At 44.9% G+C, this 22,200-nt stretch overlaps 1 protein-coding gene across 2 annotated transcripts in view; it reads right to left on the bottom strand.

Annotated features, from left to right (window-relative positions):
• The window catches only part of ENTPD3 (ectonucleoside triphosphate diphosphohydrolase 3), a 34,420-nt gene that overhangs the window by 7,653 nt on the left and 4,567 nt on the right, over positions 1-22,200 (bottom strand). For both annotated transcript variants that reach the window (XM_005891063.2, XM_070358997.1), the window contains exons 3-7: positions 21,655-21,782; positions 13,652-13,769; positions 5,476-5,626; positions 2,985-3,144; positions 1,800-2,033 (exon numbers count right to left, since the gene is read on the bottom strand). In XM_005891063.2, coding sequence (XP_005891125.2) covers positions 1,800-2,033; positions 2,985-3,144; positions 5,476-5,626; positions 13,652-13,769; positions 21,655-21,782 — 791 coding nt within the window. The remainder of the gene's footprint in view (positions 1-1,799; positions 2,034-2,984; positions 3,145-5,475; positions 5,627-13,651; positions 13,770-21,654; positions 21,783-22,200) is intronic.

The following is a 22,200-nucleotide window of genomic DNA, read 5'->3' as shown; positions in this document are numbered from 1 at the left end:
TGGGTGATCCTCATCACACCTGGATCCTGCCCCACACATGAGTCAGAAGGCTTAGAGGGCAAAGCCACTCTCTCAGGCATCCACATGTTACCAGGCAAGTTGACGATGCCCCCTGTCCCTATGAGTTGACTATATACAGTGAGAAGCAGGGGTGTCCCACCTCTGCCCCCAGACCTGGGCTCACACCTTGAGACCTGCATTCTCAAGTTCAAATGAGACCTCACCCAGGTGGAGTATTCACTTCTCTACTGTAGACTGTTAGGTACATAGACAGTCATTCTTTAATAAATCTCGTAGGAGTGTGTGCACAAATATACATACACACACCTCATGGCCAGCCAAATTTAAGAGATTAGCTTCTCAAACCTAGATTCACCCTGGGAAAAGGGTGATTTCCCCTGCCTCCCTTCTCCCATCTGAAGTCCAGAGGAGCCCTGCCCTCCCTGACCCACCCTGCACCCCTTCTAGGGCCAGAGCTAGAGGAAGGGGCCTTAAGTATTGCTAGAAATAAAAGGAGAGAGAAAAGAGGAGCCCAGTTAGAGAGGGTTGACTAAGCTCCCTGCAGGGTTTGGTTTGGCCGAGTGGGGGTGTGTATTTAGGAGTCTGGCCTGGGCACCAAGTCTCCTGAGCCATGGAGAAGTAGCTCAGGGCTGCCTGCAGGGCCCCTGCTCTGTCTTCCCCAGGAGTGCCCAGCCCCTCCCCAAAATACATGTGGCATACATGTGTGCTGGGGCTCCAGCCTTTCCTGTGAGGCTGAAAGAGAAGTTTTGGGAAGAGGGCCAGACCTGGAGGGTGAATTCTCACAATCCACCCTGCATGAATACTCAGTAAATGCAGGGATCTGAAGATGTGAGTTCTACTGATGACTCTTTGTAAACGAATCCAATTTTTCTACAGCTAGTGGCTGGGAAATACTGCTTCTTTCCTCATGACAAGAGTAAGCTGCAGTGGTGGGGGTTAACCTACTGATGCTGTGTCCACTACATTCAGAGGCTGACTCAGCCCCTGTGCCCTGCCCCGGGTCCCCTCGGAAGTCAGGATCTGTGGCCTCCAGTTGGCCTCATGCCCTTCCAGGAGATCAAGATTCCTTCCCTTCATTCTCCTTTCATCTTCATCTTCCCTTTTCAGCCATGGTCAAGATGGATGTCCCCTGAGCACTGGAGTTTGGGGCCCAGGGTCACATCCATGGTGCTAGTGCTCTCGCTGCCACAAACAGTACTCATGTCAACTTTATATTAGTGACAGCCTAACTGATGTCTGAAGTAGCCATCATATTTAGTTACCATATAAATTACTGATCAATGTGATGGAGTTCGGTTGCTCTAAGATCCCACCATATAGAGCACATTAAAATCTGCCTAATACAGGCTCATCTAAAAGAAGCCTGAGCCTGGGGAGGTCCTCTACCCTCTCTGTTGTCAGCAAGCATTTCTCCTGTGGCCAGGTTTATTATTTTGTCTGCACTCAGGGGAGTCTGCAATCTCCAGCTTCTTTAGCTACTAGTTTAAAGCAGTTTGTGTCCGTAAAGGGATCCCAAGTCCTGAATCATTTATAAAACCTCTGGGGCTCTGGAATTGCCCCGGACTTCTGACTCAGATACACTGGAAATGGTCAACGTATCAGAGAGAGAGAAAGAAAGAGAGAAAGAGAATGCTTTGACCCCTACAAGTTAACAGGAAAATGCTGCTGTTTCCATCCACCTTCTAATTGGAATGGAAAGGACAGACCCCAGAAGGCAAGGCATCTTCCCCTCAGCCAAGACCCCCGAGGGAACACCTGTCGCCCCCTGGCTCAGGTACCTGAAGGAGCGTTGCCAGAAACCTCTTCTCAGCCTCGTTCCGGCCATAGCACTGGAAGCTGTGTGTGTAGAGCGTGTATTCGTAGCCATACAGGGTCACCTTCATGATGTCACTGGTGTTCAGCCCCACCTTCTCTTCTGCTGCGAAGGATATTTGGGTGGAGGCACCACCCAAATCCAGGGCCCCTGTGGTCTCCTTTCCACTCGGATGAACCCACATATGCCACAGGCTCTTCTACACAGTTGGAAAAAGAAGCAAGAAAAAAGACCAAAGGTGCCATCTCTGATTGGCCAGGGTTCATCACCCAGGATCCATCTCCTGTTGCTAAGAAGTATGACATGGGGTGCATTCAGGGCCAAATCTCTCCTTTGTTTCATGGGTGGTGAACTCAAATGCTTTCAGGGACTGGACAGGCAACATAAATGAGTGAGTAGATTAGGTGTACACAACCGGGAATGGTGAGGACTGTGGCCATCTGGGGAATGCATGAGATATAGACTCTGTTCCAGTTGGTTGTTGGCATGCAGGAATGTGAGTCTGCCGTGACCAGCTCTTCCAACTTTTGGGGAGTGAGGGAGTCCAGAAGAGGCTAGAATCATGGATTTCTACGGGAATTTCCAAAATATTAACTGAATTAATTAACTTTAACTAAAAATATATTCAAGGGAGAAGAAAACAGGTCTTGGGCTGGACATGGTAGGTACCCTCAGTTTATACCCTCTGTGACATGGTGATTATCTTTCCGAGTCAGCTTTCCTCTGCACCAAAGGAGCAGGGAGTGTGGAGACCGGAGTGTGAGACCTGGGGACACAGAGTGAGTAGGAAGAAGGCCACGTGAGGGCTTTGTAAATTCCTGACGGCTACAGGGCTTCTTGGAAGTGTCATTCTCTAGTTGTATTTCAAAAGACTTATGGCCTACTGCAAGATTTAGATCCTCCCTCCCTCCTCAAATTTCTTGTTGGTTGGTAAAATGATATTCCCCTCCCCCATGCATTTGTCTTACTTAGTATCCAAGGCTTTGTCCCAGCTATACATGTCTTTTCTTGGCTATTGTATCACTGCTGTTTCCCTAAAGAAATGACGCAGGACAGATGGCCCTGTCAGCATGCACCTCTGCTTAAGCTACCAACCCCAGGGGACAGAATAAACAGCGAGATTAAAAACCATGCATTTGTTTTCACACACCTCCAGGAAATTTCCCATTAAATAGTTGGCTGTAATCCATCCATATATCCCTTCCTCTTGCCCAGAAATGATTTGAGCATCCCTAAAATCAAAGGGCTGAGACTTGAAGTAGTTTTCAATGCTTTCAAGGACTTCATTAGCTGCTGTTTCGTTTTGCAACCTATGCAAGGCACAGAACACAAAAGGCTGAGTGCCCAGACAACAATCTTAAAATAACCTCCCCACTCCCTCAGGCAGGGACCGTTTTCCAGATGTAGGTAAGATACAGGAACCCCCTCTGCAAATTGAAGCTTCCCAGGCGACCATGAAGGCAGGCTGCACTTGTTACCTGTCAAACTGCCAAGCAGGGAAATAGCTACCAGTAAAAATATCACTTGTCCTCTCCTCCCTTACCTGTTTCTATTCTGCTGTCTAGCAACCAGCTAAAGAGCCTCCTACTCAATCACTGTTGCTCTGTCTCAGATCAGCAGAAGAAAGGAGATTAGTGAAGGCATAGGAGTAGCGTAAGTATTCACTTGGGGCACTATACAAAGAAACCCTCATCAGGCCAGAAGGATAGGGAGCTTAGGAGGGAGGTGGAAAGGAAGAGGGGTTTTGCGCTGTCCCCGCTTTGCTTTTTGGGAGGGCTTTGGCATGAGGGGATATGATGGCCATCATGGCTGCCACTGAATTGAAATCCTTTAGTGTGCTGACCCATGGAGGAGTGGTGACGTAGCATTCATATCACCCGTGACATAGTGTATTTGTATCATTTATCTGTGCCATTTTATGGAAGAAGGCTCGCTTGGGACACTCTTTTCCCTTTCATCAGGGTTAAAGAAATTCGGGGGGCACTGGCTCACTCTCGGCTAAAGAAGAAGAAAGAGCAATGCTACAAGCCGAAGTCCATTCCAGTTCAGTAGCAATTTATCACTGCTTGGAAAATAATGAATAATTTTCTTAGTTTAATTAGTTCTCATCCCCGAGACTCAAATGATTGTTTTTTCTATATTTGACTTTTCTTGCAATTAAAATATCAACTAGTTCCTCAGAAGAAATGGATCACCATCAGGAAGTTGTGAAAGAGTTCACAAAGAAGTGTCAATATCTATTCAAATGTAACATTCACCTTCTCGCTAAGGGGAAGACTTTCTATTTCATGTTTCTTTTTTCATGGCTATAAATCACAGAGCCTTTGAATGATTTCTCACTGAGAGGACTGGGAGAAGAAAGCAACCAAGACAAAGTTGACAAAGTTGAGTTCTTTGCTTCCATTAGAAAGAAAAGACAGAAGGAAGGGATTTCTATATCATTTCTATTTCAGGGAAACACAGCAATCTTGAAAACACACTGCAGAATCCAAGAGTAAGGAAAGAAACCTGACTTCCTTCCACATTCTACTTGATCAACCAGGACATAGGAATAGAAAAAAATGAGAGAAAAACTACAAGGAAAAGGCTCAATCCAACTGAAAGTGCTTCATGATCTTTTTGATTTATCATCTGAAAGCGACTCTGTTTGTTCCCTTGAAGTTTCTGCATGTGGTGAAGAAAATACATGTAATTTTACATTCCTAGGATCATAGACAAAGTGACTTTGCAACCAAATGAGTGTCATCGTTTGGGGAGAAAGCCTTATTTTCAAAGTTTAGGGCAGCATCTGCCCTTTAATTTCGGTAGTTTTAAGTTTGATGGGTTTTTAAAAAACTGTTTTTCTTTTATTTCAAGGTCAAGGAAATATTATCATGGAGAAAAAAAATGAGAAAGGACATTCAAAAACAATACAATGGGGCTAAAAGTCATGGCTGAAAATTTAGAAGGAACTGCTTAATTGAATGAAATGTTTATTTTTTATAGTAACTCCAAAGGCCTTGGGGCGAGGAGCAGAATTCCCATTATTTGAAAGCAGATATTTTGGTGACATTTTGTATGTGGATAGAAGCTAAATAGCTTAGTAGTATGGTGGCTTACATTTAGTGGAACTGGTTGTGCACAGGTATTAAAATTGTTATTTAGTCGCTCAGTTGTGTTCTACTCTTTTATGACCCAATGGACTGTAGCCTGCCATGCTCCTCTGTCTGTGGAATTTCCCAGGCAAGAACACTGGAGGGGGTTGCTATGCCCTTCTCCAGGGGACCTCCCCAGATCAGGGATCAAACCTGAGTCTCCCCACTGGCAGGCCGATTCTTTACCACTGAGCCACCAGGGAAATCCCTGATGGTCAAAAACAGTTTCTACTTTTCAAGAAAACTAGAGGTACATCCCATGACTAGATTTCATGTTACTTTCCTTTTTTTTCAGAGTTCTCAATAAAATCACCATGGGGAAGGGAATCAAATATAGAATTGTTTCTTTCTGAGTATTAAGACTAAAAGTTTCCCAACTTTTAAAGCCTAAATTTATGGCAGAATATGGGATTCTTTCCCAGAAATACAGTTATATTCTTGGAAAGGTTCAACACATTCCTGGCTGTGTTGGTCCAACGGGCTCCTCTGTGCCATTCGAGCTCTCACCTCAGTAATCGCATCCCAGCTGTGGCCCCCAGGTAAACGCAGGTGGATCCATGGAGACTGACTGGAATGTGCCCCTTGACTTTTTGCATGCAATCCTCAAAGGCTTTGGGGGCATCTTGGGGGTTTTCCGCATAGTTGGAGATCCCAGAGCCTGAAGAGCAAGCATTCATCACTTCTTAGCATTCCCAGGAACCAACAAGAGCCATACAACTTTTAAATAATGCAAATCAGCTCTGGAAATTAATGGGTTTTTGTAGGGGATTGAAAACAGTGTATGTGCTAAGTTCCACGTGGCCACATAGATGAGTCAATTCCCAAAATGTAGAAGGAAAGAATTACAAAGGTGAAAAAAAATGAGCTGAGACCTGCTTTGAAAAAAGGTTCTCATTATGGAAATTTCAAATATAAATAAAAGTAGAGAGAAGAGTACAACAAACCCATGCACCCATCTTCCAGTTTTAACAGTGATCAATCTTGCCCCATCTGCACTCTCCCAGTCTCTCCTCATGAAGCAAACTGCAGACATGGTATCATTTCATTCTATAAATATTTCAGTATATATCATTAAAAGATAAGACGTCTTTTAAAGAAACATAACCATAGTCTCATTAGTCTATCTAAAAGTTTAAAAAATAATCACTTAATATAATTAAATATCTAATTAAGATTCACATTTCCTCCATATTCACATTTTTTCTCTCCCTCTACCTCTCTCTAATTTGTTTGAATTAGGGCCCCAATAAATTCCATCCATTATAATTGGTTGCCATGTCATTTAAGTCTCCTTTAATATATAGATTCTGCCCTCTCTTTCTAATTTTTCTTTGTAATTAAACACTTTTTCCCTTGCAATTTCATTTGTCCTATAGTTTCCTAAAGTCTAGAATTTGCTGACCGCATCTCCATTTAATATGTTATTTGGTTTCAGTGTTTTCTATAAATTGGTAACTGAACACAGAGGCTTAATCAGATTCAGGTCTGAACTTTTTCAGAAAGAGTAATTTGTAGGGATGTGCATTTCCAATAAGAGGCACAAGCATCTGGTTGTTTCTCTCTGTGCTGTTAATAGGCATCAATGATCATTGCTTAGATCCATTAGCCTATTAGGGTTTGTGAAATGGTGATATTTTATTTCCATCATTCTTGTTTCACTTTTTATCTAAAATGCTTTTAAGAGAAGAAAACTTCCCCATCATTAACTGCTTGGTTACCCTATAATACAGTTTGTACAGGGAAGGCTGGATAGATATGTGCTTGATTCTTTCCCTTTATTTACCAGCATAAAAAATATTGATTGTAGACTTCCCTGGCAGTCCAGTGGTTGACTCCACACTTCCAATGTAGGTGGCAGAGGTTCAATCCCTGGTTGGGGAGCTAATATCCCACATGCCACGTGACCAAATAAATTTTAAAAATTTTTATATATATATATATATATATATATATATATATATATATAGTATATTGCACCTCCAGTATCTTCTTAACTTAACCAATGAGGGATTTTACTTGTTTGTTTAATATCTTTAAGGGCTTATGAATCTACAGATATGTTTGATATGTAATATTGCAGTTATTATTCTTATTGATGGCCCATCTTTATCCAGTGGTGCTTTCTTCAGTTTGGCAGCTGCGTCCTTTTGACATGATCCCAGAAACCTTTAAGAACTTCTTTGCTTTATGATATGATGAGATGTATCAATGACCTATATACTTCCTGCCCCAGATCTGGAATCTGCCTTTTCTCCAAGAAATCCTGATTTCTTTTATTGAGTAATGGTATCTAGTATCCAAAATTTAGAAGTTAGGGTGCTCATTTCAAGCCTTTTCAGAAGACAGACCTAGAGAAAACTTTATTTCAAGAGAAAAGATGTCATGAATTCTTAGTGGTATTTCTAATTCAAAACTTCAATTTTTCTCTTGAATTCACTAATCTTGTATCTTTATCTTCCTTTTCCTATGCTAAAAATCCTGTTCCCCAGACCCTCCAACTTAATAACTCATTTGCTTTATGAGTCTCAGTATGAGACTCATAAAGCAAATGAATATGAGTATGTTCAATGGCAGTACCAGCACTACCACCAGTTGTAGGATTATTGAAAACAGTTTAAATTTTTTTGAAGTTCTTTTTGTCCTTAGGGTATATCCTGTTAGGCATATACAAGTGTCCATAAACCAAGTCTTCTTGAAATACATACATACTAATTTGTCTCCAGATGGTCTATGGCTGCTTTCATGCTAAAGTAGGAGAGTTAAATGGTTGGAACAGAGATCACGTGGCCAACAAATGAAAAATATTTATCCTCTAGCTCTTTACAGAAAAAGTTTGCTGACTTTTTCTGAACGTATGCTGAAAAGTCCCCTGACTTAGATGCTTTATTGGCACCTCCAACTTAATATATTCAAAACCAGATTCCTTAATCCATGCCACAGCCCCAAGCCCCAGTGTTGCCCCCTCTCAGGAGACAGTACTGTCATGCACACAGTCACTCAGGTCAGAACTGACGGTCAGGTACCATCAGCCAGGATGCCGTACATTAAAACGATCGTAAAATGTTGGCTCTACTTCCAAAATATGGCTCCAATCTCAGCACTTCTCACTCCTTCCCCAGAACCATTGTCAATCAGCGTTTCTCAGCCTCCGCGCTACTGACTTTTTGGGCTGGATCTTTCTTTGTTGTGGGGACTGTTCTGCAAGTCATGCAATGGTTAGCAGCATCCTTGTTCTCTACCACTAGACGCCAGCAGCACCACAAACCCCAGCTGTGAAAACCAAAAATGTCCCCACAGGGACTTCCCTGGTGGTCCAGTGGCTAAGACTCCTCCCAACGCAGGGGGCCTGGGTTCGATCCCTAGTCAGGGAACTAAGATTCCCATATGCACAACTAAGACCTGGTGCAGCCAAATAAATTCATTAAATAAATAAACATAATTAAAAAATAATGTCCCCAGATATCAACAAATGTTCCCTGGGGGGCAAAATTGCCCCACGTTGAGAAGCACATGTCTAGGCTAGACCACCCAAACATCACCTCCCACTTGCACTGCTCTAGTAACCCTGGTTTCCCTGCCTCTAATCTTAGTCTCTTGACTACATGTTCTACATTGACAGAGTGATCTGTTAAAGTGATGTCATCTCATGTTAGCTCCCTGGTCAGAATCTCCTAATGGGTTCCCAATATACTTTGAACAAAACTCATTTGAGTAGAAGTCAAAGCCCTTACTGCATCGCAAGGTCCTCCCTGAGCTGGCCTCTGCGACAGCTCCGGCCTCATTTCCCACTTGAATCTCTTCCTCGTTCTGCTCCAGTCACACTGGCCCCTTTGCTTTTCCTAGAAAATGCTGAGCCACTGCCACCCGTGGTCTTTTCTCTTGCCATGCCCTCTGCTAGCACGTTCTTCCCTCAAACATATGCATGGCTCACCCCTCATCTCACTTTGGTCTCTGCTTAGCTGTCACCTTCTTTGCTGTCCCATGAAATCGCATGATTACTCTCTATCCACCTAGCTGGCTTACTTTCTCTTCACAGCATTTCTGATTGACATCGATACCCATTTATTTGCTGTCTCTCCTTCATTAGACTGTAAGTTCTGTAACAGTAGAGACTTTGTACATTTTGGTTATTTTAGAATTCCCAGTGTCAAGAACAGTTATTGGCAAATAGCAAGTACCCAAATAAATACTTATTAAGTATATGAATCAATCAATCAGTGAGATTTTCAGATCAGCCCACCACACTAGAGGAAGGGGATTGTGTAGTTCAGTCTGGACCAAACGAAATATATTTCTGCAAGAGCTGATCTCTGGACAGGAACTGGTTAGGAGCCTTGCTAGAATGTTGAAATGTGGGGTATTTGAGCATATCCCTCAGGGACCTATTTTCATAAGGTTCCCTTAAGCTTCCCAGAGGGAAAAGGAGATTGGGTTCACAGGCTCATGGAATACTGGGACACTCCAACGAAAGAGCTAAAACTGCTATTCCAATCTGAGAAGAGAGGGTTGGACAGCTGGCATAAGACTTACTTGAGGTGGGACAGGAGCAAAAGATATGTTCTGAGCAAAAGATTGTTTTCAACACTATAGTGACCTGGTCCCTAGAGCAACTTTTTAAGGTATTTCAATGGAGATGGTTAAGTCTAGTCTCAGTGGAGTTGAAAATTTTTTAACTGCTGGTGTAAAGGGAAAACATGACTGTCACCTCTGAGAGAAGGGCGCAGGAAGCCTGAGCAGTGCATCCTACACAAGAGATGAGGGACAGGCAAGGGACCAGTGACCCTCAGAGAATGGCTTTAACATAAGCAGCCAGAGCAACAGACCCCAGCATGGCGCCCAGGAGCTAAGGCAGCACCCACTGAGCTCACAGGAAACAGCAGCGCCGGAGGGCGGACACCCACCAAGAATGCCCTGAGAAAGGTATTTCTAAGGCCCTGGGCATTCAGGAAACACTGCTAGGCATGCAAACATTCACCACTCCCTCACACTGGCCGAGGCAGGGGAGTCCTGGGGTAATCTGCAACCGAGAAACTAGAAACCCAAATTATGCTTGGCGAAGCCACTTATCTTCCAGTGGATGACACTTGCCAAACTTCAGCTCTGTTATTTGAGCTGTAGTTTGTGGTCTTCTGGTCATTCCAAGTATATATGGATCCCTGAGGCTACTGTGATCAAAGAGAGAAGATCCATTTATGGATGTGGTGTGGGCTCCATGACCCTGCCCCTCCCCTAAATCACATCCAGGGTGGGCCAAGGGCCCCTGCCCCTGAGAGACTGCCTGGGTCCCTCCCCACGAAAGTGCCACCTCTTCCTGCAGTTTGAGGCCATCACAACTGACTTGGCTGAACTGCCCTCCCAGGGCTAGAGGCAGATCTTACAACGATGTTAGAACAGCCTTTTAGCAAGAATATCCACTGGGAATTCTAAAGTGTGGTGCCACATAATTAATAGCTAACAATTATTGAGTGCCTACTGTATGCCAGGTCTTTGCTACCTGCTTTATATGTGCTGGTGCTTAGTTGCTGAGTTGTGTCTGACTCTTTGTGACTTCATGGACTGTAGCCCGCCAGGCTCTCGGGAAGATCCCCTGAAGGAAGAAATGGCAACCCACTCCAGTATTCTTGCCTGAAAAACCCCATGGACCTGCTTTATACATATTATGTCATTTAATCCAAATCATTCCTGTGGGGTGGGTGTTACTGTTACTATGCTTTTTATTTTAGAGATGAGGGAGTCAAGATGCAGAGAGCTCAGATGAGTTTCCAGAGCTTTCACAGTAGGGATGAGGGTGACGTCTTAATCACTGTCCTACATTATCATATGTGCTTGGAGTGGCTGGTCTGTCTTTCCTAAAAAAGCATCCTGTTGCATGCTTCAGAGTGAAGAAATAGCTCAGAAGTTAGGAGAACAGAGATGGGATCTCTGGCTGAAGTTTCAGAAAGGCTGCTGCTGCTGGTGAGCTGCAGGTAATGATGCAAGCAGTGCTCAGACGACATGGAAGTCCCCTATTGTGAGGAGCCCAGAGAAGTGCCACACAGATGCCCCTTCAAATAAAGGCTTAGTGTCCAGATGTTAGTTCCTTCGGGGTTTTCTTTAGCTGCAGAAAACTGCCTTGGTCAATACTTTCTTCCCAAGCTGGCAACATCCAATAACTGACAGTGACAGGAGGAATCACATCCAGTCATTTCCGACCATTTATACCCAGTGCAGGACACCTCTAATCGGCTGGAGCTCTGCAACGCCTGAGTTGCAATCTGACTTCTCTTTCTGTGCAATCCTCCTCTTTCTGCCTCCTTTCCACGGATGTGGATCACTCATCACTCCCTTGCACCCCAGCCTCTGTCTGCGCATCTGCTTCTTAAGACCCTAAGTGACACCTATGTCCTGGGGTCAGCAAGCTCCTGGCTGCCCTCCATGGAAGGGCAGATGATCAGAATGCACCCTGGTTATCCAGAGACAACTCCTGGTCTCTCTACGGGAAAGGCTAATTCTGCTTCCCAACATTTTCTATACCACGATCTGCAAGAAAGTATTCTATTTGAGCAGCTTATTGAGGGAAATGAAGGAAGTTGCTTGGGGTGACTGGCCCAGAGTCTAACTCATCCTCTAGGCTGAGGGTATCCCTACAGGTTACAACCTATCCTGTACACTTGTTGGGAAGATCCAGGGCAAGTCACATATCATAGTGCTCTAAAGAGGGTGGCACATACATATACATTCACTAACTGGGTTTGATTATGTGGCCTAAAGACTTAATTGTAAAAGGCAAATTTATAAAACTTTTTTGTTTTGATTGTGCCACATGGCCTAAACCCGTGACCCCTGCAGTGGAAGCGTGGAGCCTTAACCACTGGACTGCCAGGGGAGTCCCAAACTTTTGATAGAAAAATATCTTTATGACTTCAAGTTAGGGAAGGATTTCTTAAATAAAACATACAAAAGAGCAAATGAAAAGGGAGAAGACTGATAACTGTACCTTCGTAAAAATTGAGAACTTTTATTTGTCAAAGGGCATCATGAAAAACTAAAAAGACAAACCATAAACTGTGAGAGAGATTAGCAACAATATAATAATAATATAGCAAAGCATTCATATTCGGAATAAAGACAAAGGATTCCACAACTCAATAGGAAAATGTCAAGCAATTCAGTAGAAAAATGAGCAAAAGACATGAACAGGCATTTCACAGAAACAGAAATAGTCATAAATATATAAAAAGAAACTTAACCTTATTAGTAACCAGGGAAATACAAATATCCCTCAACAGGGAAAAATGAACCAGGTACTCATAGCAACAGAGATGGATTTTAAAAACCAAGTGGTAGTGAACAAAGCAAATTACAGAATAAATGTTTGCTTCCAATTGTATAAATATGCGCTTGATTCCTTTTCCAAAACCAGGAAAAACTAAATGCATAAGGACAAAACTATAAAAAAGAACAAGTAAATAGTCAACATAACATTCAGGATATATTGTGGAGGAAGCAGGAAGCGCATGGAGGGTCATTAAAGACACTGATAACGTTCTGTTTCAGAGTTGGCAGCTCCCTAGCCATATACAGTTCGCCACCTTCTTTTATACAGTCTGTGAACTGAGATATTTGTGCATTATTTTTAGATGGTGTTGAACATTTTTTTAAATAATATTTTGTGACATTTGAGAATTATTTTAAATTCAGAATTTCAGGGTCCATAAAGAAAGCTTTACTGGAACAGAGCCACACAAGCCTGTTTGTTTACAGATGGTCCATCTCTCTCTCTCTTTTTAGCCTCCCCTCCCACCATACACAGACAACTGGAATATAATTTTCCTGCTGCTGCTGCTGCTAAGTCGCTTCAGTCATGTCTGACTCTGTGCGACCCCATAGACGGCAGCCCACCAGGCTCCCCCGTCCCTGGGATTCTCCAGGCAAGAACACTGGAATGGGTTGCCATTTCCTTCTCCAATGCATGGAAGTGAAAAGTGAAAGTGAAGTCGCTCAGTCGTGTCCCACTCTTAGCGACCCCATGGACTACAGCCCACCAGGCCCTCCGTCCATGGGATTTTCCAGGCAAGAGTACTGGAGTGGGGTGCCATTGCTTTCATGAGTTTCTCACGTTTCTGTATGTCTTATGAGCAGAGGCACTCACTGCTGTTGTTCTGGATTATCTGTTCAGGGATATTTGCATAATGAACAAGCTAAGAAGATACGGATAGTGTTTCCCTCCAGAGCAGGGCAGGTGCCCATTATAAATCTTTCAGGTTCTCTAATCTCAGGGTTCCTTTTTGGTAATACAACCCACAGTGCAAGCAGGTACCATCTGGCGCTGTCTACACATCACCCTGTGCAAATTGGAGCTCAGAGAACCAGGACAAGAAAACGCTGATCCTCGGGCGTTTGTGTGAGCAATAAACTCTCCTGTGTTTCTCACAGGAGTTTTGGGTCTTTCACCAGCATCCGTATCACACCAGTCACAGTTCTTGACACCCCACTTCCCGTTTTACAGATGAGAAATCTGAAATCCAGAGAAGGGAAGGGGCTAGCCTAAGGTCACTGTACTGAAGAGTAGCAGCGCTAACAAGAGGCCTCATATTTCCCTGACACCCAGCCCAGCGCTCACTCCTCGCCTCCAGGCAGTATTTCAGGACCCCTGCAGGCCTCTAAGGACATTAGGACTCTCCCTTCTTCCCTTGGGCCTTACCTTTCACGTTGCATTTGAAGCTTTGACTGACCACTCCAGTATTATTCGCCTTCTCTGCTGGCCATTGATACACGTAGATTGTGGTTCTGGAAGACCCGGCATCAAGTACAATTCCATACTGAATAAAAGGGGGGATGGAGAGTTAATTACAGGCTCAGCCTCTCTGAGGACCCCTTTTCCCAGAGAACCACTGAGAACCCTGAGTCATCCCAAGAGTTTAACCCACACTGCTTCCTTTATATAGAACCTGACCAAGAAGAAAAACCTATTTTCTCCAAACCAACTTTGTTTCTGTAGACTGGAGGGAGGGGTGGGGCGGAGGTGGGTCAGGTGTTCTAGGCCACAGTTCTCAGCCTTGGTTCACAGTGGAATCACTTAGGGAGCTTTTGAAGCTCCCAATGCCAAGGCTATACCCGAGACTCATTAAATCAGAATCTCTGTCAGTCGACCCAGGCACAAACAGTTCTTAAAGCTCCCATGGTGATTCCGATATGCAGCCAAGGTTAAAGATGAGTACCCCAAAGATTGTGCATGCAAAGACAATCTCCTGATTTCTCTTCATCCAGATTCTGCAGGGTGGAGGTGGGGGAGGTCAGAAGCCACCTGGGTCTCAGGAGGAAAATGAATCGTCAGTCACCTTGCTACCGTTTCTTGTCCAAATTTCCAGGACTATCTGCCTGGGAATAAGCAATCAATAGGAAACCATAGTAGGAAGTACTTAAAGAGGAAAAAAACAAAATATGAAAGATTATTGATATATCACCTCACTTTGGTGACTCATGTGTGGAAGAATGGACAGGAGGGTATTGCCAGCCATCTCACCCAGCTTGAGGCAGTTACCAGAAAGCTTTGCTTGAAGGTGAGGCCCAGCCCAGGCCCTGGACCAGACCTGCCCAGAACACAGCATGCAGTAGCAGCCAAGGGGCACAGGAATGAGTTATGTTGACCTAGGTCAGTATCTGGTTGGGCTGGAGTCAGCCCAGGGCATCAGAGACTTCTGGGTGGCAGCTTTTCCCCAATTCCTCTGCCACTGAGTTAGCATAGCCTGTCTCAGAGAGGAAGATGACGTTGGGTTCTGGAGGCAGGTCAAATCGGATGGATTCCTACTTTTCCGATATTGTGTAAGAGACCTAACCTCTCTGGATTCCATCATTTTCAGACAACTTCCTTTCGGAAGTAAATAGGAGACCATCTGCCTGATGCTTACTGGCTGTTCAATAAATACAAGCTACATAGAAAAACCAGTAAGCAAAATAAATTAAATTACAAAGCAAGAAAAAAAGGAAAGAAAAGTGAATAACTGTTTTAACACCTTGTTATATATCTTTTACAATGGTCTTCTGTGCATACAACTACATATACACCTATGCTTCATAATTTTTAAAATCAACACAGGATTATACTACACAGAAGCTTCTCCAATGCTCTTTTCTTACTAAAACAGTATATCAAGAACATCTCTCCCTATCAGTAAAAATACTGACATCATGATTTTTAAGACATTCATCACATTGACTGTGAGACATACAGTAATTCATTTAACCAGTCCCCTGATTCTAAACTCTGCCATGAACACTTGCTTCATTTGAAATAGGAGCAAACAAAAAAGTGTTACTCCAGCTCCTCCGTTCTATGAAGATTGAGAACACCCTGTGTACACTGGTATTTGAACTTGAACAGCCTCTTCAACTGGGCTCTTCAGTCTGATGACGCGTGTTGCTTGGGATCCTGACATAATGGCAAACAAGGGAGGCATTGTTCACAATCTGTTCCAGGCAGAGGCTCCCCATGAGATTAAAGCACAGGTTGAAATGGAAGGAAATCAGGCACTCCAGAGGTCTGAGCCTCTGTGTCAGTGCTTGCTTTCCTTCCCTCTGCTGCCAACCTGCTCCCCACCCCTCCACCGGCCCCTCCAGGCCAGGTACTGATAGGAGCGCGAGCATAAGAAGGCAGCCACTCAAGAGGATACCACACTGTCTACCCCCAAAGCTTCTTTATTCCAACCCTTCATGAAGAATGCTTAGGGTTCCTGGGCCAAGATCAGAAAGAAAGAAGAATGTCCATTTTCATTTGTAACTCCAGAAAAATGGGATTTAGTTTTCACCACAGTGGGTGCCGCCAGAGACTTTGCTCTGAGATTTGCAGGAGAAATGGCAGCCCCTTGGGTACCTGCTGATGTACTGACAGCAGCCTTGAGGCCCAGGGCTACTTCTCACTAACACAATCCACCCCCACCCCACCATCTTTCACTGGCATTTTCAAAAGTGCAAAAATTGGTCTTTAACCAGTTTTCAGAGTTCATCTGCCTAGATCAGTGCAACTCAATGTGGTTCCATGGAGGAAGGTGTAAGAGGAGAATGAATTTCATTCAGTTCAATGAAGTGGGTGATGTTTGGGTGAAAAGCAGCAAGTCACCCTCTGTTTAATGCACTGTCAGAAAAAAAAACATGGCCTGATGCAGAACTGAAGACACACTCAGTGGGTCAACCGAAAAGAAACAGTCTTCCATATTAACCCATGGTCATGGACTGTGTGAGCTTCTAGGAAAAGCAAAAGCAAAGATCACATGATCAGCTTTCTTAGATGTGTTTATCATCATCATCATCATTACTCTTACTATAATAATAAGAATAGGGATAGTAATAAACATTTGCTGAACCCTTATAATATGTCAGGCAGTGCAGAAAGGGCCTTAGTGTCGCATTTATAAGGCAGGTGTTATCATCATCCCCACTTGACAGATGGGAAAACTGAGGCTCACAGAGGTAAATAATTAGCCAAGGTCACAGACTTGGGATCAAGCTGGGGTCTGACTCTCAAACCTGTACCCATAGCCCCTGTACTTTCCCTGAGTTCCAAGAAAAACAAGTCCTTTTTAAAATGTATTTCTAATTGAAGGATAATTGCTTTACAGTATTGTATTGGTTTCTGCCATACATCAGCATGAATCACCCATAGGTATATATATATATATATGTCCTATCCCTCTTGAACCTCCTTCCCACCTCCCACCCCATCCCACCTCTAGGTTGTCACAGAGCCCCAGTTGAGTTTCCTGAGTCATATAGCCAATTCCGGCTGGCTATCTACTTTACCTATGGTAATGTGTATGTTTCCATGCTGCTCTCTCCATTTGCCCCACCCTCTCCTTCCCACTCTGTGCTCACAAATCTGTTCTCTGGGTCTGCGTCTCCATTGCTGCCCTGCAAATAGGTTCATCAGTACCGTCTTTCTAGATTCCATAGAGATGCATTAATATATGATATTTGTTGAAGAAAAGCAAGTCTTAACAGGGTGACTGATTAGTAAGAAGGTGCCTGGTATGGTATGGCAGACTTTGTTCAGACAAAAGACCCTTGAAAGCAAACTCTTAGTTAAGTGGTGTGCAGATCTGGGTGGAGAGGAGAATGACCAATGTGAATAAGGAGCCAGGGCTTTCTAGAAAGGAAGAAACCAATTACCCAACTCTTGTTTTCCAAGAGGTAAACCAGGGTGGGCCACAGGGCATCTGATACCCAGGCTGACGACTGAGAATGGATGAGGGTTAGAAGGAAATGGTTTTAACACAGCCCGGTCCAGTTGTTGTGCTTTGGAGAGTTGTGTGACCCAACCTGGGCTCTGATGTGACCTGAGCAGGTCATGGCAGAAAAGCAGTGTCCCTGAAACCTGGGACTCTGCATGCCCTTCTTCAACAGTGACACCATGTGGGTGCAAGCGGCAGTGGCAGTGGCACTGGGATATTGATCAGATGGGACTGAGAGGCTTCAGGGCTTCTAAGCAACTGTGACAGGGTTGGGAGGGGAAAGCCTCAAGAGGCAGATATCAGACTTAATGATAATAAAGTGGCAGGGTAGGTGAAAAACAAAGGCAACGTTGTCATGTCTCTTCCTCAAGCGGATAGAGCAGGTCAAACCAGTAACAATGATAAAGGGACTGGGGATATTTCCCTCACTGCCTAAGTTTTAATAGTTCCACTGTATGAGATCAGTCCTGAGTGTTCATTGGAAGGACTGATGTTGAAGCTGAAACTCCAGTACTTTGGCCACCTGATGCGAAGAGATGACTCATTTGAAAAGACCCTGATGCTGGGAAAGATTGAAGGCAGGAGGAGAAGGGGACGACAGAGGAAGAGATGGTTGGATGGCATCACCGACTCAATGGACATGAGTTTGGGTGAACTCTGGGAGTTGGTGATAGACAGGGAGGCCTGGTGTGCTGCAGTCCATGGGGTCGCAAAGAGTTGGACATGACTGAGCAATGGACATGACTGAGCAACTGAACTGAACTGAATGGAACACTTAGATAAAACGAGGTCAGGTGGGCCAACATTGGATTTAATAGCCAGATATCTTGACCTCTCATATGGGTCTTGAGGAACATTCCAGGGCCCCCTATATAGGCAGACCACCATGGAGCTGGCCCCTCAGAACCACCAGCTGCACACAAAAGCAAGATAAGGCAAGGTATGAAAACATAGACAATGAAAAATTTATATATTTTTTTCATTTTTTGTTTTATATTCACTGCCTCCACCTCCACACTGCCCTTCCCACCTCCAGCACACATTGCACAACAGAAGGACAGGTCTCTGGACAGCCTGAGAAAAGCTGCATGTGAAGGGCCCCCTTCCAACCTGTCATTCCACTCGACTTCAGCTGGCCCACAACATCTGTCTTTTCTCACACCTAACTCTCTCAGTGAAACAGGATGAGCCCCTGAGCCAATATTCCGATGTCATACAAGTCATTCTCCTACAGCCGGGGCTGAAGAAATTAAAAATCCCCTCTCTGAACTGTGTCTGCTAATGAGGATATACATACCGATCCTTCCAAACTCTTGCCTAAGGCCTTTGTTCTCTGCTTTTTCCTTCCTTCTATGCCAATTATGTTACTTCTAATCTGTGTAATCGCAGGAAGCTATTTGCCCTTTCTGTTCCTCTGTTTTCTCGTTTTCAAAGTTGGAATGAAAATAATCTACCTACGGGGTGACAGTCACTGAGGGTCCCTCACCCCTGTGATGTCCACTTATGTATGCACTTTCTACCTGCCTGAAGGCTGTCTCCTTGGCCCAGCCTACCTAAGCTCACACTATGCCAGAAATACTAGAGAGCTTATGTCCCCCAGGGAGCAGCCTGCAACCGATGACTAATGGAAGCTGGTGTGGAAATACGCCCTGGACTCGGATGACCGAGGCAGGTGTTCTGCATGCCTGGGACAGGTTTCATCCCTGAGGTGAGTCTGCACTGGCTCCCAGGGCAGTCCCAGCTGCCCACAGTGGTAAGCTGCTGGGATCAGCCCCTCCACTGGGACAGAAGCCCCTTCCCTTCTGTCTCACTTCTACCCCCCACAGTGCTTCCTGGGGTCACCCCCAGATGACTGTCTTGCACAGGCATCTTTGACTAGGGAAACCCCTCTGAACAGTGGAACTAAACATGGTCTCCTTCAACAGCACCCTCCACACTGCTCGGGGGCCCACTTTTCTCTACCCAGTTTACTCTTCAGGTCTTCTAACTCCTCCATGTCCCTCCAGTTTGAAGTTACCTCTCATCTCCCCAAACAACTGTCTTAACCAGCCTATCCCTCGCATTTGAAGGGCCCAAGGGACACTTTTTTATGAAGGAAGACTTCTGCCCTGTCCTGCCCCCCGGCGCCCCCACCTGTCTTCTTCTCATCCACAGGCAAATCCACAGTGTGAACAGCCTCATGCACCTGTATGTTGACTGTAGAAGGTGGGCTAGCTCAGACTGTACACTATACCCATGCTCTGTCTACTCTCCCTGCAAGCAGCTGCCCCTTTGCCACCCCTCAGATCAGTGGCGAGGTCTGCTCTCAGGGGAAGGCCCACACAGACCCTGGGTTCTGGGGTCCCCAGCATGTTCTAGAAGGGGAAGCATGGCCCTTGGTGGGCACATTCCCTTGTCCCATAGAGAGGTGTACCTGGAGTGCAGCTAGGGCTGGTTCCTTTGATTTATGGGGTCTAGGGGCGGTACTGGGCTTCCCAGGTGGCATTAGTGGTAAAGAACCTGCCTGCCAATGCAGGAGATGTGAGGGACATGGGTTCAGTCTCTGGGTTGGGAAGATCCCCTGAAGGAGGAAATGGAACCCCTCTCCAGTATTCTTGCCTGGGAAATCCCATGGACAGAGGAGCCTGGCAGGGTATGGCCCATAGGGTGGCAGGGTCAGACACGACTAAAGCGACTGAGCACACACGCTCAGGGTGGCACTAGGGTCTAAGAATGGTTCCTTGCCCCCAGTCGCTCCTGCAATTCACCACCTTCCTGTCTCTGTGCCCATCCTCCCTTCCTGTGCAAAGGAGGACATGTTTTCCTATCAGAGGCCAGCATCTCCTCCTGGGCTCCCTGTTCAGAACCTAGGATCAAGGAACAGTTGGAAGTAAATGAAGAGAGCCCTGGCGGTGGCAAAGGAGTGTTCAGGTTTCAGTTCTGGTCCCACCATCCACTGAGCAAAATGGTGGTGACAGGGTTTGTCCATCTTCCATAGCTGGCACAAGATTTCAGTGAGATAATTCAGGGGAAAATGCTCACTCAACTGACTAGCAATTTACAAAGAGTAAGGAGATGGTATTTCCTCTAGTTGCACTCCTGATTTTATACAGTTTATAGAAGAAGGCAGTGCCTGGAGCTTGGGAAAACAGCTTCTCTAGGCCTTAGCTAATGTCTTTGGACAGCCAGATAATTTGTTTTCCTCTCACCACTGGACAGCTGCATGAGGCTTTTCTTTTTCTTTTTTATTCATGTTATTCATGGGAGGCTGAGATTCTTAAGTAAAATATAAAAGAACAAAGTTCCATTATCTAGAAAAGATTTTAGGAAATTCTCTGGCAGTCCAGTGGTTAGGACTCAGCATTCTTACTGCTGGGACCCTGGGTTGGAGCCCTAGCTGGGGAATTAAGATCCCACAAGCTTCTTTTTGCAGCCAGAAAAAATTTAATTAATTAATTTAAAGGCAGACAGAAAGAAAGAAACAGATTTTCCTCTACTCCTTTAGCAAAGTGGACTCTGGATGGTAGATCAAACTCAACCACAGAGTCAAGGCAAAAATGGTTCTTTTTATCTTTTAAAAACCTCTATATCAAATATAGCCTATGAAGAGTCCCTAACAGCAGGAAGATATAGAAAAGATCCAAGGTCAAAGATAAATACTAAATGAGATTCAAATAACATGGTTCCTATGGCCCTCCATCTAAGAGTGGTTTTCATAGCTTTAAAGAGTCATAAGAAGAGAAAAAGAAAAGAAGCTATGCAATAGAGACTATAAATGGTTCTCAAAACCTGAAATATGTACTGTCTGGCTCTTTGTGGAGGAAGTTTGCTGACTTCTACTCAAAATAATTGAAGGACTCACTGATTCTCTTCACCTTTCACTTGACAGTCCCTCAGGGGATCACCTCCTGTCACCCTGACAGCCAAGGCAGAGGGCTACATACAATTCTGTCTACCAGATGGTTTTTATCAAGGGCTGACAGAGGTCTCTGGAACTTAGCATAAGGTCCTGAGTAATTTCGGTGGGGGGAGGAGTCAGAGGGACCACGGCATACTTCTAGACTCAAGAGAGGTAGCACAGCACAGATCAAGGAGACTTTCCAGGTCCTTGATTTTGTTTACCCAGGCTAGGCCAGAAGAAGAGCCTGAGTTTCCTGGTCTCCGCTCATGAGCAGGGTTGGGTCATCTGGGGAGACTGACAAGCTGGTAAATCTTTGGTAGCCATCCATAATTCTTGGCCACAAAGTCTGGCTTTGGTTCTAACAGTCAGGAGTCAAAGCAAGACCACATCATCCTAGGAGAAGGTGTCACCACTATCAATCTGTCACCTCAGACACCACAAACCTAGCATGTCCAGTCTTTCTCCCTGGGCCTTACCCCACCTTTCCCTGGCTCCAGCTGGAGGTGAGGAAGGGCAAGAATTTTCTTCTAACTCATAGCTTGAGAATCACTGATGTCAGAGCCCATTTCTTCCCTTCAGTGCCAACCCCTTCACACCTACCTTTGGTCCTGGAAAAAGGACCTCTTTCTGGTGTGTCTGGATGAGTGTGATAGCCATAAGTACCACAATGCTCAAAAACAAGACCACCAAGGCGATGATGGCTGGAGTTCGGGAGAGGACCTTGAGGCCTAAAATGAGGAAACCCAGAAGACACATGAGGGGGAATCAGGAACAGGGCCCTGCCCTTCTTCGTAGAATCTGTGAATTGGGTGCTTAACTGGGTGCTTAGCTGCATGCATAAGTCACTTCCTCTGGCTTTTTTTGAGACCCAAACATTTAGAACTACAACTGGGCTCAAATACCCATTTGAGTATCTTTCCTCCAAAGAGTGGAATAAAACAGCATTTGCAAGGAGAGTGTGCATAGTCTGCTACTGCTAAGTCACTTCAGTCATGTCCGACTCTGTGCGACCCCATAGACGGCAGCCCACCAGGCTTCTCCATCCCTGGGATTCTCCAGGCAAGAACACTGGAGTGGGTTGCCATTTCCTTCTCCAATGCATGAAAGTGGAAAGTGAAAGTGAAGTTGCTCAGTTGTGTCCGACTG

The sequence above is a fragment of the Bos mutus genome, chromosome 22 (assembly GCF_027580195.1).
Source record: "Bos mutus isolate GX-2022 chromosome 22, NWIPB_WYAK_1.1, whole genome shotgun sequence".
Taxonomy (NCBI): domain Eukaryota; kingdom Metazoa; phylum Chordata; class Mammalia; order Artiodactyla; family Bovidae; genus Bos; species Bos mutus.
This window is presented reverse-complemented; position numbering and strand designations above follow the sequence as displayed.